At 45.0% G+C, this 17,288-nt stretch overlaps 1 protein-coding gene across 1 annotated transcript; it reads left to right on the plus strand.

Annotated features, from left to right (window-relative positions):
• The first annotated feature begins 613 nt into the window (after positions 1-613).
• On the plus strand, positions 614-16,786 carry LOC124028065 (epidermal growth factor receptor kinase substrate 8-like). Its single transcript, XM_046340230.1, has 5 exons — positions 614-731; positions 2,626-2,752; positions 3,480-3,568; positions 3,687-3,761; positions 16,617-16,786. Exons 1-5 carry the CDS (start codon positions 702-704, stop codon positions 16,767-16,769), a joined length of 474 nt encoding a protein of 157 aa, XP_046196186.1. The 5' UTR covers positions 614-701; the 3' UTR covers positions 16,770-16,786.
• Positions 16,787-17,288: the final 502 nt, after the last annotated feature.

A 17,288-nucleotide genomic window follows, 5' to 3' on the forward strand; every position in this document is an offset into this window, starting at 1 on the left:
TCCTCCCCCCTCCTCCCCCTCTTCCCTCTCCTCCCCCTCTTCCCTCTCCCTCCCCCTCCTCCTCCTCTTCCCTCTCGTCCCTCTCCTCCCCCTCTTCCCTCTCCTCCCTCCTCCCTCTCGTCCCTCTCCTCCCCCTCTTCCCTCTCCTCCCCCTCCTCCCCCTCCTCCCCTCTCCCTCCCTCTCCTCCCCCTCTTCCCTCTCCTCCCTCTCCTCCCTCTCCTCCCCCTCTCCCCCCTCCTCCCTCTCCTCCTCCTCCTCCCCCTCTCCTCCCTCTCCTCCCTCTCCTCCCCCTCTTCCCTCTCCTCCTCCTCTTCCCTCTCCTCCTCCTCTTCCTCTCCTCCCCTCTCCCCCTCCTCCCTCTCCTCCCTCTCCCTCCCCTCTTCCCTCTCCTCCCTCTCCTCCCTCCCCTCCCCCTCCTCCCCCTCCTCCCTCTCCTCCTCCTCTTCCCTCTCCTCCCTCTCCTCCCCCCTCCTCCCTCTCCTCCCTCTCCTCCCCCTCTTCCCTCTCCTCCCCCTCTTCCCTCTCCTCCCCCTCCTCCCCCTCCTCCCTCCTCCTCCCCCTCACTCCCCTTGTCCCTCTCCTCTCCCCTCCTCCCTCTCCTCCTCCTCCCTCTCCTCCCCCTCCTCCCTTCTCCTCCTCCTCCCCTCCTCTATCAGATGATAAACAGCCTCAGTATTCTGACCAGAATGAACCTTCAGAGATGATGGCTACCAGAGTGGATCGAGACGTGGTGAGTGTTTCCCACCTGTCCGTCCAAATACCACATACTGATACCGTCTGTCTGTCAGGTCGTCTACCTCGCTCTCTGTGAGTCCAGATACCACATACTGATACCGTCTGTCTGTCAGTCCATCTACCTCGCTCTTCAGTCGTTTGTTTGTTTCTTCAATACTGCAGACTGATGAGTAGTTTCACCTAGAGGCTGATCTGGAGTCAGGTCTTCAGTCGTTGCTTGGTTCTTCAATACTGCAGACTGATGAGTAGTTTCACCTACAGGCTGATCTGGAGTCAGGTCTTCAGTCGATTTGCTTGGTTCTTCCATCTACCTGCAGACTGGTGAGTTAGTTTCACCTACAGGCTGATCTGAGTCAGGTCTTCAGTGAAGATGAGATGCCATGTTCAGATAGTGGAAACTGCGTGAATGACAGTTTCAGACATATATAGTCTAATCTACCAATGGAACAGGCTGTAGTCGGATACACCACTATTAGGGCTGTCAGTCAGTAGTCTGTTCTGTAGTAACAACAAGGATATACCACTACTGATAGGAGCTGTCTAGATCAGTAGTCTGTTCTGAGTAACAACAAGGATACACCACTATTAGGAGCTGTAGATCAGTAGTCTGTTCTGTAGTAACAACAAGGACACACCACTATTAGGAGCTGTAGATCAGTAGTCTGTTCTAACAGTAACAACATGGCTACACCACTATTAGGAGTCTTGGATCAGAGTCTGTTCTGTAGTAACAACAAGGATGACACCACTATTAGGAGCTGTAGATCAGTAGTCTGGAGTAACAACATGGATATAACACTATTAGGAGCTGTAGTCGGTTTAGTCTGTTCTGTAGTTCAGAGGATATCACTATTAGGAGCTGTAGATCAGTAGTCTGTTCTGTAGTAACAACAACGTTTGGCACCACTATTAGGAGTCTTGGATCAGTAGTCTGTTCTGTAGTAACAACAGGATATACCACTATTAGGAGCTGTAGATCAGTAGTCTGTTCTGTAGTAACAACACGGATCACCACTATTAGCTGTAGATCAGTAGTCTGTTCTGAGTAGATACACCCTATTAGAGGTGTAGATCAGGAGTCTGTTCTGTAGTTTGATTCACCACTATTAGGAGTCTTGGATCAGTAGTCTGTTCTGTAGTAACAACACGGATATACCACTATTAGGAGCTGTAGATCAGTAGTCTGTTCAACAACACGGATACACCACTATTAGGAGCTGTAGATCCAGTAGTCTGTTCTGTAGTAACAACAAGTCACCACTATTAGGAGGTGTAGATCAGTAGTCTGTTCTGTAGTAACAACAAGGATATACCACTATTAGGAGTCTTGGATCAGTAGTCTGTTCTGTAGTAACAACACGGATATACCACTATTAGGAGCTGTAGATCAGTAGTCTGTTCTGTAGTAACAACACGGATACACCACTATTAGGAGCTGTAGATCAGTAGTCTGTTCTGTAGTAACAACACGGATACACCACTATTAGGAGCTGTAGATCAGTAGTCTGTTCTGTAGTAACAACAAGGATACACCACTATTAGGAGCTGTAGATCAGTAGTCTGTTCTGTAGTTAATCATTACAGATTTAAAGTAAATGCAACATGTGATACAGTATGAGGTACTACACCTCCTCTTCCACGCTATTCTTTTCGCCAAGCTTGGAAAATACACAGAGAAGAGATAAACAGGGACTGCTGTTGTAAAGGAAAGTCCTAGTGTTTTACACTGATTGACTATAGCAGCATCTCCAGCAACAACAACACAGCTCATGTTGAGCCTGGCAGCGACTGTCAATCTACACCTACATTACATGACTTCATTTAGTGATTAACAAAGGAAGTCTGTCTGTGGTTGTGTGCCTTTTAAACACTACTGTCTTCTCTTGCAGCAAATCCTGAACCACATTCTGGACCACATCGAGTTCTTCGTGACCAAACTGCAGAAAGCGGCTGAGGCCTTCAACGAGCTCTCTAAGAGGAAGAAATCTAAAAAGAACAAGAAGAAGGGACCCGGAGGTGGGTGTTGTAGTTCTTTAGATCTAGTTTGTAGTCCTCCTGGCCTGGTCCTGATCTTCATTCTACTCTCCATGACCTCGTTACTGTTGGGTGTTGTAGTTCTTTAGATCTAGTTTGTAGTCCTCTGGCCTGGTCCTGATCTTCATTCTACTCTCCGTGACCTCGTTACTGTTGGGTGGTGTAGTTCTTTAGATCTAGTTTGTAGTCTTTCTGGCCTGGTCCTGATCTTCATTCTACTCTCCGTGACCTCGTTACTGTTTCCCATTTACATCAAAACAGGAAACAATTAGGAAAACAATTGATGTTGCTTGACTAGTGACTAGTGACTGTCCTACTGTAATACTGTATGTACTAGACTAGGGACTAGTGACTGTCCTACTGTAATACTGTATGTACTAGACTAGTGACTGACTGTCCTACTGTAATACTGTATGTACTAGACTAGTGACTAGTGACTGACTGTAATACCTAGACTAGGGACTAGTGACTGTCCTACTGTAATACTGTATGTTAGGGACTAGTGACTGTCCTATGTAATACTGTATGTACTAGACTAGTGACCCTCCTACTGTAATACTGTATGTACTAGACTAGGGACTATCCTACTGTAATACTGAGTGTTACCTGTCATGTCTCTCTCCCTCCTACTGTAATACTGTATGTACTAGACTAGGGACTATCCTACTGTAATACTGTGTTACCTGTCATGTCTCTCTCTGTCCACCAGAGGGAGTGCTAACACTGCGAGCCAAGCCTCCCACTCAGGAGGAGTTTGTTGACTGTTTCCAGAAGTTCAAACATGCCTTCAACCTGCTGGTAAGACACCAAAGATGAATGATGTTATTTAATATATACTTTAACTGTAAAAATAACACACAAAAAACATCTAACATTATTTACAAAAAATGTGACTTTCCATGTCTCTCTCCTCCAGGGGAAGTTGAAGTCCCACATCCAGAACCCCAGCGCTGATGATCTGGTCCACTTCCTGTTTACACCACTCAGGATGGTGAGAGACAGACTGCTCTACTCTGTTATTCCATGTTATATTCCTGTTCACACCAGTCAGGATGGTGAGAGACAGACTGCTGTACTCTGTTATTCCATGTTATATTCCTGTTCCTGTTCACACCAGTCAGGGTGGTGAGAGACAGACTGCTCTACTCTGTTATTCCATGTTATATTCCTGTTCACACCAGTCAGGATGGTGAGAGACAGACTGCTCTACTCTGTTATTCCATGTTATATTCCTGTTCCTGTTCACACCAGTCAGGATGGTGAGAGACAGACTGCTCTACTCTGTTATTCCATGTTATATTCCTGTTCACACCAGTCAGGATGGTGAGAGACAGACTGCTCTACTCTGTTATTCCATGTTATATTCCTGTTCACACCAGTCAGGATGGTGAGAGACAGACTGCTCTACTCTGTTATTCCATGTTATATTCCTGTTCCTGTTCACACCAGTCAGGATGGTGAGAGACAGACTGCTCTACTCTGTTATTCCATGTTATATTCCTGTTCACACCAGTCAGGATGGTGAGAGACAGACTGCTCTACTCTGTTATTCCATGTTATATTCCTGTTCCTGTTCACACCAGTCAGGATGGTGAGAGACAGACTGCTCTACTCTGTTATTCCATGTTATATTCCTGTTCCTGTTCACACCAGTCAGGATGGTGAGAGACAGACTGCTCTACTCTGTTATTCCATGTTATATTCCTGTTCCTGTTCACACCAGTCAGGATGGTGAGAGACAGACTGCTCTACTCTGTTATTCCATGTTATATTCCAGTTCACACCAGTCAGGATGGTGAGAGACAGACTGCTCTACTCTGTTATTCCATGTTATATTCCTGTTCACACCAGTCAGGATGGTGAGAGACAGACTGCTCTACTCTGTTATTCCATGTTATATTCCTGTTCCTGTTCACACCAGTCAGGATGGTGAGAGACAGACTGCTCTACTCTGTTATTCCATGTTATATTCCTGTTTACACCAGTCAGGATGGTGAGAGACAGACTGCTCTACTCTGTTATTCCATGTTATATTCCTGTTCCTGTTCACACCAGTCAGGATGGTGAGAGACAGACTGCTCTGCTCTGTTATTCCATGTTATGTTCCTGTTCCTGTTCACACCAGTCAGGATGGTGAGAGACAGACTGCTCTACTCTGTTATTCCATGTTATATTCCTGTTCCTGTTAACACCAGTCAGGATGGTGAGAGACAGACTGCTCTACTCTGTTATTCCATGTTATATTCCTGTTCACACCAGTCAGGATGGTGAGAGACAGACTGCTCTGCTCTGTTATTCCATGTTATATTCCTGTTCCTGTTCACACCAGTCAGGATGGTGAGAGACAGACTGCTCTACTCTGTTATTCCATGTTATATTCCTGTTCCTGTTCACACCAGTCAGGGGATGGTGAGAGACAGACTGCTCTACTCTGTTATTCCATGTTATATTCCTGTTTACACCAGTCAGGATGGTGAGAGACAGACTGCTCTGCTCTGTTATTCCATGTTATATTCCTGTTCCTGTTCACACCAGTCAGGATGGTGAGAGACAGACTGCCTCTACTCTGTTATTCCATGTTATATTCCTGTTCCTGTTCACACCAGTCAGGATGGTGAGAGACAGACTGCTCTACTCTGTTATTCCATGTTATATTCACACCAGTCAGGATTCAGACTGCTCTCTGTTATTCCATGTTATACCAGTCAGGATGGTGAGAGACAGACTGCTCTACTCTGTTATTCCATGTTATATTCCTGTTCACACCAGTCAGGATGGTGGAGAGACAGACTGCTCTACTCTGTTATTCCATGTTATATTCCTGTTCAGGATTCCACTCTGTTATTCCCATGTTTATATTCCTGTTCCTGTTTACACCAGTCAGGATGGTGAGAGACAGACTGTCTACTCTGTTATTCCATGTTATGTTCCTGTTTACACCAGTCAGGATGGTGAGAGACAGACTGCTCTACTCTGTTATTCCATGTTATATTCCTGTTCCTGTTCACACCAGTCAGGATGGTGAGAGACAGACTGCTCTATTCCATGTTTATATTCCTGTTCCCATGTTATGTTCCTGTTCCTGTTCACACCAGTCAGGATGGTGAGAGACAGACTGCTCTACTCTGTTATTCCATGTTATATTCCTGTTCACACCAGTCAGGATGGTGAGAGACAGACTGCTCTACTCTGTTATTCCATGTTATATTCCTATTCCTGTTCACACCAGTCAGGATGGTGAGAGACAGACTGCTCTGCTCTGTTATTCCATGTTATATTCCTGTTCCTGTTCACACCAGTCAGGATGGTGAGAGACAGACTGCTCTACTCTGTTATTCCATGTTATATTCCTGTTCCTGTTCACACCAGTCAGGATGGTGAGAGACAGACTGCTCTACTCTGTTATTCCATGTTATATTCCTGTTCCTGTTCACACCAGTCAGGATGGTGAGAGACAGACTGCTCTGCTCTGTTATTCCATGTTATATTCCTGTTCCTGTTCACACCAGTCAGGATGGTGAGAGACAGACTGCTCTACTCTGTTATTCCATGTTATATTCCTGTTCCTGTTCACACCAGTCAGGATGGTGAGAGACAGACTGCTCTACTCTGTTATTCCATGTTATATTCCAGTTCACACCAGTCAGGATGGTGAGAGACAGAGCTCTACTCTGTTATTCCATGTTATATTCCTGTTCACACCAGTCAGGATGGTGAGAGACAGACTGCTCTGCTCTGTTATTCCATGTTATATTCCTGTTCCTGTTCACACCAGTCAGGATGGTGAGAGACAGACTGCTCTACTCTGTTATTCCATGTTATGTTCCTGTTCCTGTTCACACCAGTCAGGATGGTGAGAGACAGACTGCTCTACTCTGTTATTCCATGTTATGTTCCTGTTCCTGTTCACACCAGTCAGGATGGTGAGAGACAGACTGCTCTGCTCTGTTATTCCATGTTATGTTCCTGTTCCTGTTCACACCAGTCAGGATGGTGAGAGACAGACTGCTCTCTCTGTTGTTCCTGTTCCTGTTCCATGTTATGTTCCTGTTCCTGTTCACACCAGTCAGGATGGTGAGAGACAGACTGCTCTACTCTGTTATTCCTTATTCCTGTTCACACCCAGTCAGGATGGTGAGGAGACAGACTGCTCTATCTTTATTCCATGTTATATTCCTGTTCCTGTTCACACCAGTCAGGATGGTGAGAGACAGACTGCTCTACTCTGTTATTCCATGTTATATTCCTGTTTACACCAGTCAGGATGGTGAGAGACAGACTGCTCTACTCTGTTATTCCATGTTATATTCCTGTTTACACCAGTCAGGATGGTGAGAGACAGACTGCTCTACTCTGTTATTCCATGTTATATTCCTGTTCCTGTTCACACCAGTCAGGATGGTGAGAGACAGACTGCTCTACTCTGTTATTCCATGTTATGTTCCTGTTCCTGTTTACACCAGTCAGGATGGTGAGAGACAGACTGCTCTACTCTGTTATTCCATGTTATATTCCTGTTCCTGTTCACACCAGTCAGGATGGTGAGAGACAGACTGCTCTACTCTGTTATTCCATGTTATATTCCTGTTCACACCAGTCAGGATGGTGAGAGACAGACTGCTCTCTCTGTTATTCCATGTTATATTCCTGTTCACACCAGTCAGGATGGTGAGAGACAGACTGCTCTACTCTGTTATTCCATGTTATATTCCTGTTCCTGTTTACACCAGTCAGGATGGTGAGAGACAGACTGCTCTACTCTGTTATTCCATGTTATGTTCCTGTTTACACCAGTCAGGATGGTGAGAGACAGACTGCTCTACTCTGTTATTCCATGTTATATTCCTGTTCCTGTTCACACCAGTCAGGATGGTGAGAGACAGACTGCTCTACTCTGTTATTCCATGTTATATTCCTGTTCACACCAGTCAGGATGGTGAGAGACAGACTGCTCTACTCTGTTATTCCATGTTATGTTCCTGTTCCTGTTCACACCAGTCAGGATGGTGAGAGACAGACTGCTCTACTCTGTTATTCCATGTTATATTCCTGTTCACACCAGTCAGGATGGTGAGAGACAGACTGCTCTACTCTGTTATTCCATGTTATATTCCTGTTCACACCAGTCAGGATGGTGAGAGACAGACTGCTCTACTCTGTTATTCCATGTTATATTCCTGTTCCTGTTTACACCAGTCAGGATGGTGAGGACAGACTGCTCTACTCTGTTATTCCATGTTATATTCCTGTTCCTGTTCACACCAGTCAGGATGGTGAGAGACAGACTGCTCTACTCTGTTATTCCATGTTATATTCCTGTTCCTGTTCACACCAGTCAGGATGGTGAGAGACAGACTGCTCTGCTCTGTTATTCCATGTTATATTCCTGTTCCTGTTCACACCAGTCAGGATGGTGAGAGACAGACTGCTCTACTCTGTTATTCCATGTTATATTCCTGTTCCTGTTCACACCAGTCAGGATGGTGAGAGACAGACTGCTCTGCTCTGTTATTCCATGTTATATTCCAGTTCACACCAGTCAGGATGGTGAGACAGACGGCTCTACTCTGTTATTCCATGTTATATTCCTGTTCACACCAGTCAGGATGGTGAGAGACAGACTGCTCTGCTCTGTTATTCCATGTTATATTCCTGTTCCTGTTCACACCAGTCAGGATGGTGAGAGACAGACTGCTCTACTCTGTTATTCCATGTTATGTTCCTGTTCCTGTTCACACCAGTCAGGATGGTGAGAGACAGACTGCTCTGCTCTGTTATTCCATGTTATGTTCCTGTTCCTGTTCACACCAGTCAGGATGGTGAGAGACAGACTGCTCTACTCTGTTATTCCATGTTATGTTCCTGTTCCTGTTCACACCAGTCAGGATGGTGAGAGACAGACTGCTCTACTCTGTTATTCCATGTTATACACCAGTCAGGATGGTGAGAGACAGACTGCTACTCTGTTATTCCATGTTATGTTCCTGTTCCTGTTCACACCAGTCAGGATGGTGAGAGACAGACTGCTCTACTCTGTTATTCCATGTTATATTCCTGTTTCCACACACCAGTCAGGATGGTGAGAGACAGACTGCTCTACTCTGTTATTCCATGTTATATTCCTGTTCCTGTTCACACCAGTCAGGATGGTGAGAGACAGACTGCTCTACTCTGTTATTCCATGTTATATTCCTGTTCCTGTTTACACCAGTCAGGATGGTGAGAGACAGACTGCTCTACTCTGTTATTCCATGTTATATTCCTGTTCCTGTTTACACCAGTCAGGATGGTGAGAGACAGACTGCTCTACTCTGTTATTCCATGTTATATTCCTGTTCCTGTTCACCAGTCAGGATGGTGAGAGACAGACTGCTCTACTCTGTTATTCCATGTTATATTCCTGTTCCACACCAGTCAGGATGGTGAGAGACAGACTGCTCTACTCTGTTATTCCATGTTATATTCCTGTTCCTGTTCACCAGTCAGGATGGTGAGAGACAGACTGCTCTACTCTGTTATTCCATGTTATATTCCTGTTCACACCAGTCAGGATGGTGAGAGACAGACTGCTCTACTCTGTTATTCCATGTTATATTCCTGTTTTCACACCAGTCAGGATGGTGAGAGACAGACTGCTCTACTCTGTTATTCCATGTTATATTCCTGTTCCTGTTCACACCAGTCAGGATGGTGAGAGACAGACTGCTCTACTCTGTTATTCCATGTTATTCCTGTTCCTGTTCACACCAGTCAGGATGGTGAGAGACAGACTGCTCTACTCTGTTATTCCATGTTATATTCCTGTTCCTGTTCACACCAGTCAGGATGGTGAGAGACAGACTGCTCTACTCTGTTATTCCATGTTATATTCCTGTTCACACCAGTCAGGATGGTGAGAGACAGACTGCTCTCTCTGTTATTCCATGTTATATTCCTGTTCCTGTTCACACCAGTCAGGATGGTGAGAGACAGACTGCTCTACTCTGTTATTCCATGTTATATTCCTGTTCCTGTTCACACCAGTCAGGATGGTGAGAGACAGACTGCTCTACTCTGTTATTCCATGTTATATTCCTGTTCCTGTTCACACCAGTCAGGATGGTGAGAGACAGACTGCTCTGTTATATTCCTCTGTTATTCCATGTTATATTCCTGTTCCTGTTCACACCAGTCAGGATGGTGAGAGACAGACTGCTCTACTCTGTTATTCCATGTTATATTCCTGTTCCTGTTCACACCAGTCAGGATGGTGAGAGACAGACTGCTCTACTCTGTTATTCCATGTTATATTCCTGTTCACACCAGTCAGGATGGTGAGAGACAGACATGTTATGTTCCTGCTCTACTCTGTTATTCCATGTTATATTCCTGTTCAGGATGGTGAGAGACAGACTCACTCTGTTATTCCAGTTCCTGATGGATGAGAGACAGACTGCTCTGCTCTGTTATTCCATGTTATATTCCTGTTCCTGTTCACACCAGTCAGGATGGTGAGAGACAGACTGCTCTACTCTGTTATTCCATGTTATGTTCCTGTTCCTGTTCACACCAGTCAGGATGGTGAGAGACAGACTGCTCTACTCTGTTATTCCATGTTATGTTCCTGTTCCTGTTTACACCAGTCAGGATGGTGAGAGACAGACTGCTCTGCTCTGTTATTCCATGTTATGTTCCTGTTCCTGTTCACACCAGTCAGGATGGTGAGAGACAGACTGCTCTACTCTGTTATTCCATGTTATGTTCCTGTTCCTGTTCACACCAGTCAGGATGGTGAGAGACAGACTGCTCTACTCTGTTATTCCATGTTATGTTCCTGTTCACACCAGTCAGGATGGTGAGAGACAGACTGCTCTACTCTGTTATTCCATGTTATATTCCTGTTCCTGTTCACACCAGTCAGGATGGTGAGAGACAGACTGCTCTACTCTGTTATTCCATGTTATATTCCTGTTTACACCAGTCAGGATGGTGAGAGACAGACTGCTCTACTCTGTTATTCCATGTTATATTCCTGTTACACCAGTCAGGATGGTGAGAGACAGACTGCTCTACTCTGTTATTCCATGTTATGTTCCTGTTCCTGTTCACACCAGTCAGGATGGTGAGAGACAGACTGCTCTACTCTGTTATTCCATGTTATATTCCTGTTCCTGTTTACACCAGTCAGGATGGTGAGAGACAGACTGCTCTACTCTGTTATTCCATGTTATATTCCTGTTCCTGTTCACACCAGTCAGGATGGTGAGAGACAGACTGCTCTACTCTGTTATTCCATGTTATATTCCTGTTCACACCAGTCAGGATGGTGAGAGACAGACTGCTCTACTCTGTTATTCCATGTTATATTCCTGTTCACACCAGTCAGGATGGTGAGAGACAGACTGCTCTACTCTGTTATTCCATGTTATATTCCTGTTCCTGTTTACACCAGTCAGGATGGTGAGAGACAGACTGCTCTACTCTGTTATTCCATGTTATGTTCCTGTTTACACCAGTCAGGATGGTGAGAGACAGACTGCTCTACTCTGTTATTCCATGTTATATTCCTGTTCCTGTTCACACCAGTCAGGATGGTGAGAGACAGACTGCTCTACTCTGTTATTCCATGTTATATTCCTGTTCACACCAGTCAGGATGGTGAGAGACAGACTGCTCTACTCTGTTATTCCATGTTATGTTCCTGTTCCTGTTCACACCAGTCAGGATGGTGAGAGACAGACTGCTCTACTCTGTTATTCCATGTTATATTCCTGTTCACACCAGTCAGGATGGTGAGAGACAGACTGCTCTACTCTGTTATTCCATGTTATATTCCTGTTCTGTTCACACCAGTCAGGATGGTGAGAGACAGACTGCTCTACTCTGTTATTCCATGTTATATTCCTGTTCCTGTTTACACCAGTCAGGATGGTGAGAGACAGACTGCTCTACTCTGTTATTCCATGTTATATTCCTGTTCCTGTTCACACCAGTCAGGATGGTGAGAGACAGACTGCTCTACTCTGTTATTCCATGTTATATTCCTGTTCCTGTTCACACCAGTCAGGATGGTGAGAGACAGACTGCTCTGCTCTGTTATTCCATGTTATATTCCTGTTCCTGTTCACACCAGTCAGGATGGTGAGAGACAGACTGCTCTACTCTGTTATTCCATGTTATATTCCTGTTCCTGTTCACCAGTCAGGATGGTGAGAGACAGACTGCTCTACTCTGTTATTCTGTTATTCCATGTTATATTCCAGTTCACCAGTCAGGATGGTGAGAGACAGACGGCTCTACTCTGTTATTCCATGTTATATTCCTGTTCACACCAGTCAGGATGGTGAGAGACAGACTGCTCTGCTCTGTTATTCCATGTTATATTCCTGTTCCTGTTCACACCAGTCAGGATGGTGAGAGACACACTGCTCTACTCTGTTATTCCATGTTATGTTCCTGTTCCTGTTCACCAGTCAGGATGGTGAGAGACAGACTGCTCTACTCTGTTATTCCATGTTATGTTCCTGTTCCTGTTCACACCAGTCAGGATGGTGAGAGACAGACTGCTCTGCTCTGTTATTCCATGTTATGTTCCTGTTCCTGTTCACACCAGTCAGGATGGTGAGAGACAGACTGCTCTACTCTGTTATTCCATGTTATGTTCCTGTTCCTGTTCACACCAGTCAGGATGGTGAGAGACAGACTGCTCTACTCTGTTATTCCATGTTATATTCCTGTTCACACCAGTCAGGATGGTGAGAGACAGACTGCTCTACTCTGTTATTCCATGTTATATTCCTGTTCCTGTTCACACCAGTCAGGATGGTGAGAGACAGACTGCTCTACTCTGTTATTCCATGTTATATTCCTGTTTACACCAGTCAGGATGGTGAGAGACAGACTGCTCTACTCTGTTATTCCATGTTATATTCCTGTTTCACACCAGTCAGGATGGTGAGAGACAGACTGCTCTACTCTGTTATTCCATGTTATATTCCTGTTCCTGTTCACACCAGTCAGGATGGTGAGAGACAGACTGCTCTACTCTGTTATTCCATGTTATGTTCCTGTTCCTGTTTACACCAGTCAGGATGGTGAGAGACAGACTGCTCTACTCTGTTATTCCATGTTATATTCCTGTTCCTGTTAACACCAGTCAGGATGGTGAGAGACAGACTGTTATTCCTCTCACACCTCTGTTATTCCATGTTATATTCCTGTTCACACCAGTCAGGATGGTGAGAGACAGACTGCTCTACTCTGTTATTCCATGTTATATTCCTGTTCACACCAGTCAGGATGGTGAGAGACAGACTGCTCTACTCTGTTATTCCATGTTATATTCCTGTTCCTGTTCACACCAGTCAGGATGGTGAGAGACAGACTGCTCTACTCTGTTATTCCATGTTATGTTCCTGTTTACACCAGTCAGGATGGTGAGAGACAGACTGCTCTACTCTGTTATTCCATGTTATATTCCTGTTCCTGTTCACACCAGTCAGGATGGTGAGAGACAGACTGCTCTACTCTGTTATTCCATGTTATATTCCTGTTCACACCAGTCAGGATGGTGAGAGACAGACTGCTCTACTCTGTTATTCCATGTTATGTTCCTGTTCCTGTTCACACCAGTCAGGATGGTGAGAGACAGACTGCTCTACTCTGTTATTCCATGTTATATTCCTGTTCACACCAGTCAGGATGGTGAGAGACAGACTGCTCTACTCTGTTATTCCATGTTATATTCCTGTTCACACCAGTCAGGATGGTGAGAGACAGACTGCTCTACTCTGTTATTCCATGTTATATTCCTGTTCCTGTTCACACCAGTCAGGATGGTGAGAGACAGACTGCTCTACTCTGTTATTCCATGTTATATTCCTGTTCCTGTTCACACCAGTCAGGATGGTGAGAGACAGACTGCTCTACTCTGTTATTCCATGTTATATTCCTGTTCCTGTTAACACCAGTCAGGATGGTGAGAGACAGACTGCTCTACTCTGTTATTCCATGTTATATTCCTGTTCCTGTTCACACCAGTCAGGATGGTGAGAGACAGACTGCTCTACTCTGTTATTCCATGTTATGTTCCTGTTCCTGTTCACACCAGTCAGGATGGTGAGAGACAGACTGCTCTACTCTGTTATTCCATGTTATATTCCTGTTCACACCAGTCAGGATGGTGAGAGACAGACTGCTCTACTCTGTTATTCCATGTTATATTCCTGTTCACACCAGTCAGGATGGTGAGAGACAGACTGCTCTACTCTGTTATTCCATGTTATATTCCTGTTCCTGTTCACACCAGTCAGGATGGTGAGAGACAGACTGCTCTACTCTGTTATTCCATGTTATATTCCTGTTCCTGTTCACACCAGTCAGGATGGTGAGAGACAGACTGCTCCACTCTGTTATTCCATGTTATATTCCTGTTCCTGTTAACACCAGTCAGGATGGTGAGAGACAGACTGCTCTACTCTGTTATTCCATGTTATATTCCTGTTCCTGTTCACACCAGTCAGGATGGTGTGAGACAGACTGCTCTACTCTGTTATTCCATGTTCCCGTTCCTGTTCACACCAGTCAGGATGGTGAGAGACAGACTGCTCTGCTCTGTTATTCCATGTTATATTCCTGTTCCTGTTCACACCAGTCAGGATGGTGAGAGACAGACTGCTCTACTCTGTTATTCCATGTTATATTCCTGTTCACACCAGTCAGGATGGTGAGAGACAGACTGCTCTGCTCTGTTATTCCATGTTATATTCCTGTTCACACCAGTCAGGATGGTGAGAGACAGACTGCTCTACTCTGTTATTCCATGTTATATTCCTGTTCCTGTTCACACCAGTCAGGATGGTGAGAGACAGACTGCTCTACTCTGTTATTCCATGTTATATTCCTGTTCACACCAGTCAGGATGGTGAGAGACAGACTGCTCTACTCTGTTATTCCATGTTATGTTCCTGTTCCTGTTCACACCAGTCAGGATGGTGAGAGACAGACTGCTCTACTCTGTTATTCCATGTTATCTTCCTGTTCCTGTTCACACCAGTCAGGATGGTGAGAGACAGACTGCTCTACTCTGTTATTCCATGTTATATTCCTGTTCCTGTTCACACCAGTCAGGATGGTGAGAGACAGACTGCTCTACTCTGTTATTCCATGTTATATTCCAGTTCACACCAGTCAGGATGGTGAGAGACAGACTGCTCTACTCTGTTATTCCATGTTATATTCCTGTTTACACCAGTCAGGATGGTGAGAGACAGACTGCTCTACTCTGTTATTCCATGTTATATTCCTGTTCCTGTTCACACCAGTCAGGATGGTGAGAGACAGACTGCTCTACTCTGTTATTCCATGTTATATTCCTGTTCCTGTTCACACCAGTCAGGATGGTGAGAGACAGACTGCTCTACTCTGTTATTCCATGTTATATTCCTGTTCACACCAGTCAGGATGGTGAGAGACAGACTGCTCTACTCTGTTATTCCATGTTATGTTCCTGTTTACACCAGTCAGGATGGTGAGAGACAGACTGCTCTACTCTGTTATTCCATGTTATATTCCTGTTCACACCAGTCAGGATGGTGAGAGACAGACTGCTCTGCTTTGTTATTCCATGTTATATTCCTGTTCCTGTTCACACCAGTCAGGATGGTGAGAGACAGACTGCTCTACTCTGTTATGCATGGTTAAGCCAGATTCCACTCCACTCCGTCCCCACAACCTTCCAGGTGATCCAGACCTCTGGAGGGTCAGAGCTGGCTAAGAGCCTAGGGGTTAGTGGTGAGGGTTAGGGTAATGGTTTAAGAGCCTAGTAGTTAGTGGTGAGGGTTAGGGTAATGGTTTAAGAGCCTAGTAGTTAGTGGTGAGGGTTAGGGTAATGGTTTAAGAGCCTAGTAGTTAGTGGTGAGGGTTAGGGTAATGGTTTAAGAGCCTAGGGGTTAGTGGTGAGGGTTAGGGTAATGGTTTAAGAGCCTAGTAGTTACTGGTGAGGGTTAGGGTAATGGTTTAAGAGCCTAGTAGTTAGTGGTGAGGGTTAGGTTAATGGTTTAAGAGCCTAGGAGTTAGTGGTGAGGGTTAGGGTAATGGTTTAAGAGCCTACTAGTTAGTGGTGAGGGTTAGGGTAATGGTTTAAGAGCCTAGTCATTAGTGGTGAGGGTTAGGGTAATGGTTTAAGAGCCTAGTAGTTAGTGGTGAGGGTTAGGGTAATGGTTTAAGAGCCTAGTAGTTAGTGGTGAGGGTTAGGGTAATGGTTTAAGAGCCTAGTAGTTAGTGGTGAGGGTAATGGTTTAAGAGCCTACTAGTTAGTGGTGAGGGTTAGGTTAATGGTTTAAGAGCCTACTAGTTAGTGGTGAGGGTTAGGGTAATGATTTAAGAGCCTACTAGTTAGTGGTGAGGGTTAGGGTAATGGTTTAAGAGCCTAGGAGTTAGTGGTTAGGGTTAGGTAATGGTTTAAGAGCCTAGTAGTTAGTGGTGAGGTAGAGCATGGCGCTTGTAACGCCAGGGTAGTGGGTTCGATCCCGGGACCACCCATACGTAGAATGTATGCACACATGACTGTAAGTCGCTTTGGATAAAAGCGTCTGCTAAATGGCATATATTATTATTATTATTATTGGTGAGGGTAATGGTTTAACCTCTTCTCCTCCAGGTGATCCAGACCTCTGGAGGGACAGAGCTGGCTAAGAGCCTAGTAGTTAGTGGTGAGGGTTAGGTAATGGTTTAAGAGCCTAGTAGTTAATGGTGAGGGTTAGGGTAATGGTTTAAGAGCCTAGTAGTTAGTGGTGAGGGTTAGGGTAATGGTTTAAGAGCCTAGTAGTTAGTGGTGAGGATAATGGTTTAAACTCTTCTCCCCCAGGTGATCCAGACCTCTGGAGGGACAGAGCTGGCTAAGAGCGTGGTGGTTCCTCTGTTGACCATAGAGGCTATAGACTTCCTGCACTCAGCTGGGACGCCAGAGGAAAGACACCTGTGGGTTGCCCTGGGGGAGGGGTGGACCAAGTGCAGGTAGGAGGCTAGAGGTCACGACGGGGTTAACATGGGGTCATAGGGGGTGAATGTTTGGTTAACGTGGGTTTAACGGTAATATCGGTCTCCAACCTCTTTATTAAAGCATCTTCTGTTCACTTACTGATGGAGTAACACCATTATGTTAGTCTAACTGAGATGCTGCTGTATGGAGTAACACCATTATGTTAGTCTAACTGAGATGCTGCTGTATGGAGTAACACCATTATGTTAGTCTAACAGAGATGCTGCTGTATGGAGTGACACCATTATTCTAGTCTAACTGAGATGCTGCTGTATGGAGTAACACCATTATTTTAGTCTAACTGAGATGCTGCTGTATGGAGTGACACCATTATTCTAGTCTAACTGAGATGCTGCTGTATGGAGTGACACCATTATTCTAGTCTAACTGAGATGCTGCTGTATGGAGTAACACCATTATTTTAGTCTAACTGAGATGCTGCTGTATGGAGTAACACCATTATTCTAGTCTAACTGAGATGCTGCTGTATGGAGTGAC

Source organism: Oncorhynchus gorbuscha, unplaced genomic scaffold (assembly GCF_021184085.1).
Source record: "Oncorhynchus gorbuscha isolate QuinsamMale2020 ecotype Even-year unplaced genomic scaffold, OgorEven_v1.0 Un_scaffold_3712, whole genome shotgun sequence".
In the NCBI taxonomy this organism is placed as follows: Eukaryota; Metazoa; Chordata; class Actinopteri; order Salmoniformes; family Salmonidae; genus Oncorhynchus; species Oncorhynchus gorbuscha.

What these genes read in the sequence shown, in the direction of transcription:
- LOC124028065 (XM_046340230.1), top strand. Translation starts at nt 702, where the DNA reads ATGATGGCTACCAGAGTGGATCGAGACGTG. An exon ending in CCAGAGTGGATCGAGACGTG is followed by an intron (nt 732 to 2,625) that starts GTGAGTGTTTCC and finishes CTTCTCTTGCAG; the next exon opens with CAAATCCTGAACCACATTCT. An exon ending in TGTTTACACCACTCAGGATG is followed by an intron (nt 3,762 to 16,616) that starts GTGAGAGACAGA and finishes CTTCTCCCCCAG; the next exon opens with GTGATCCAGACCTCTGGAGG.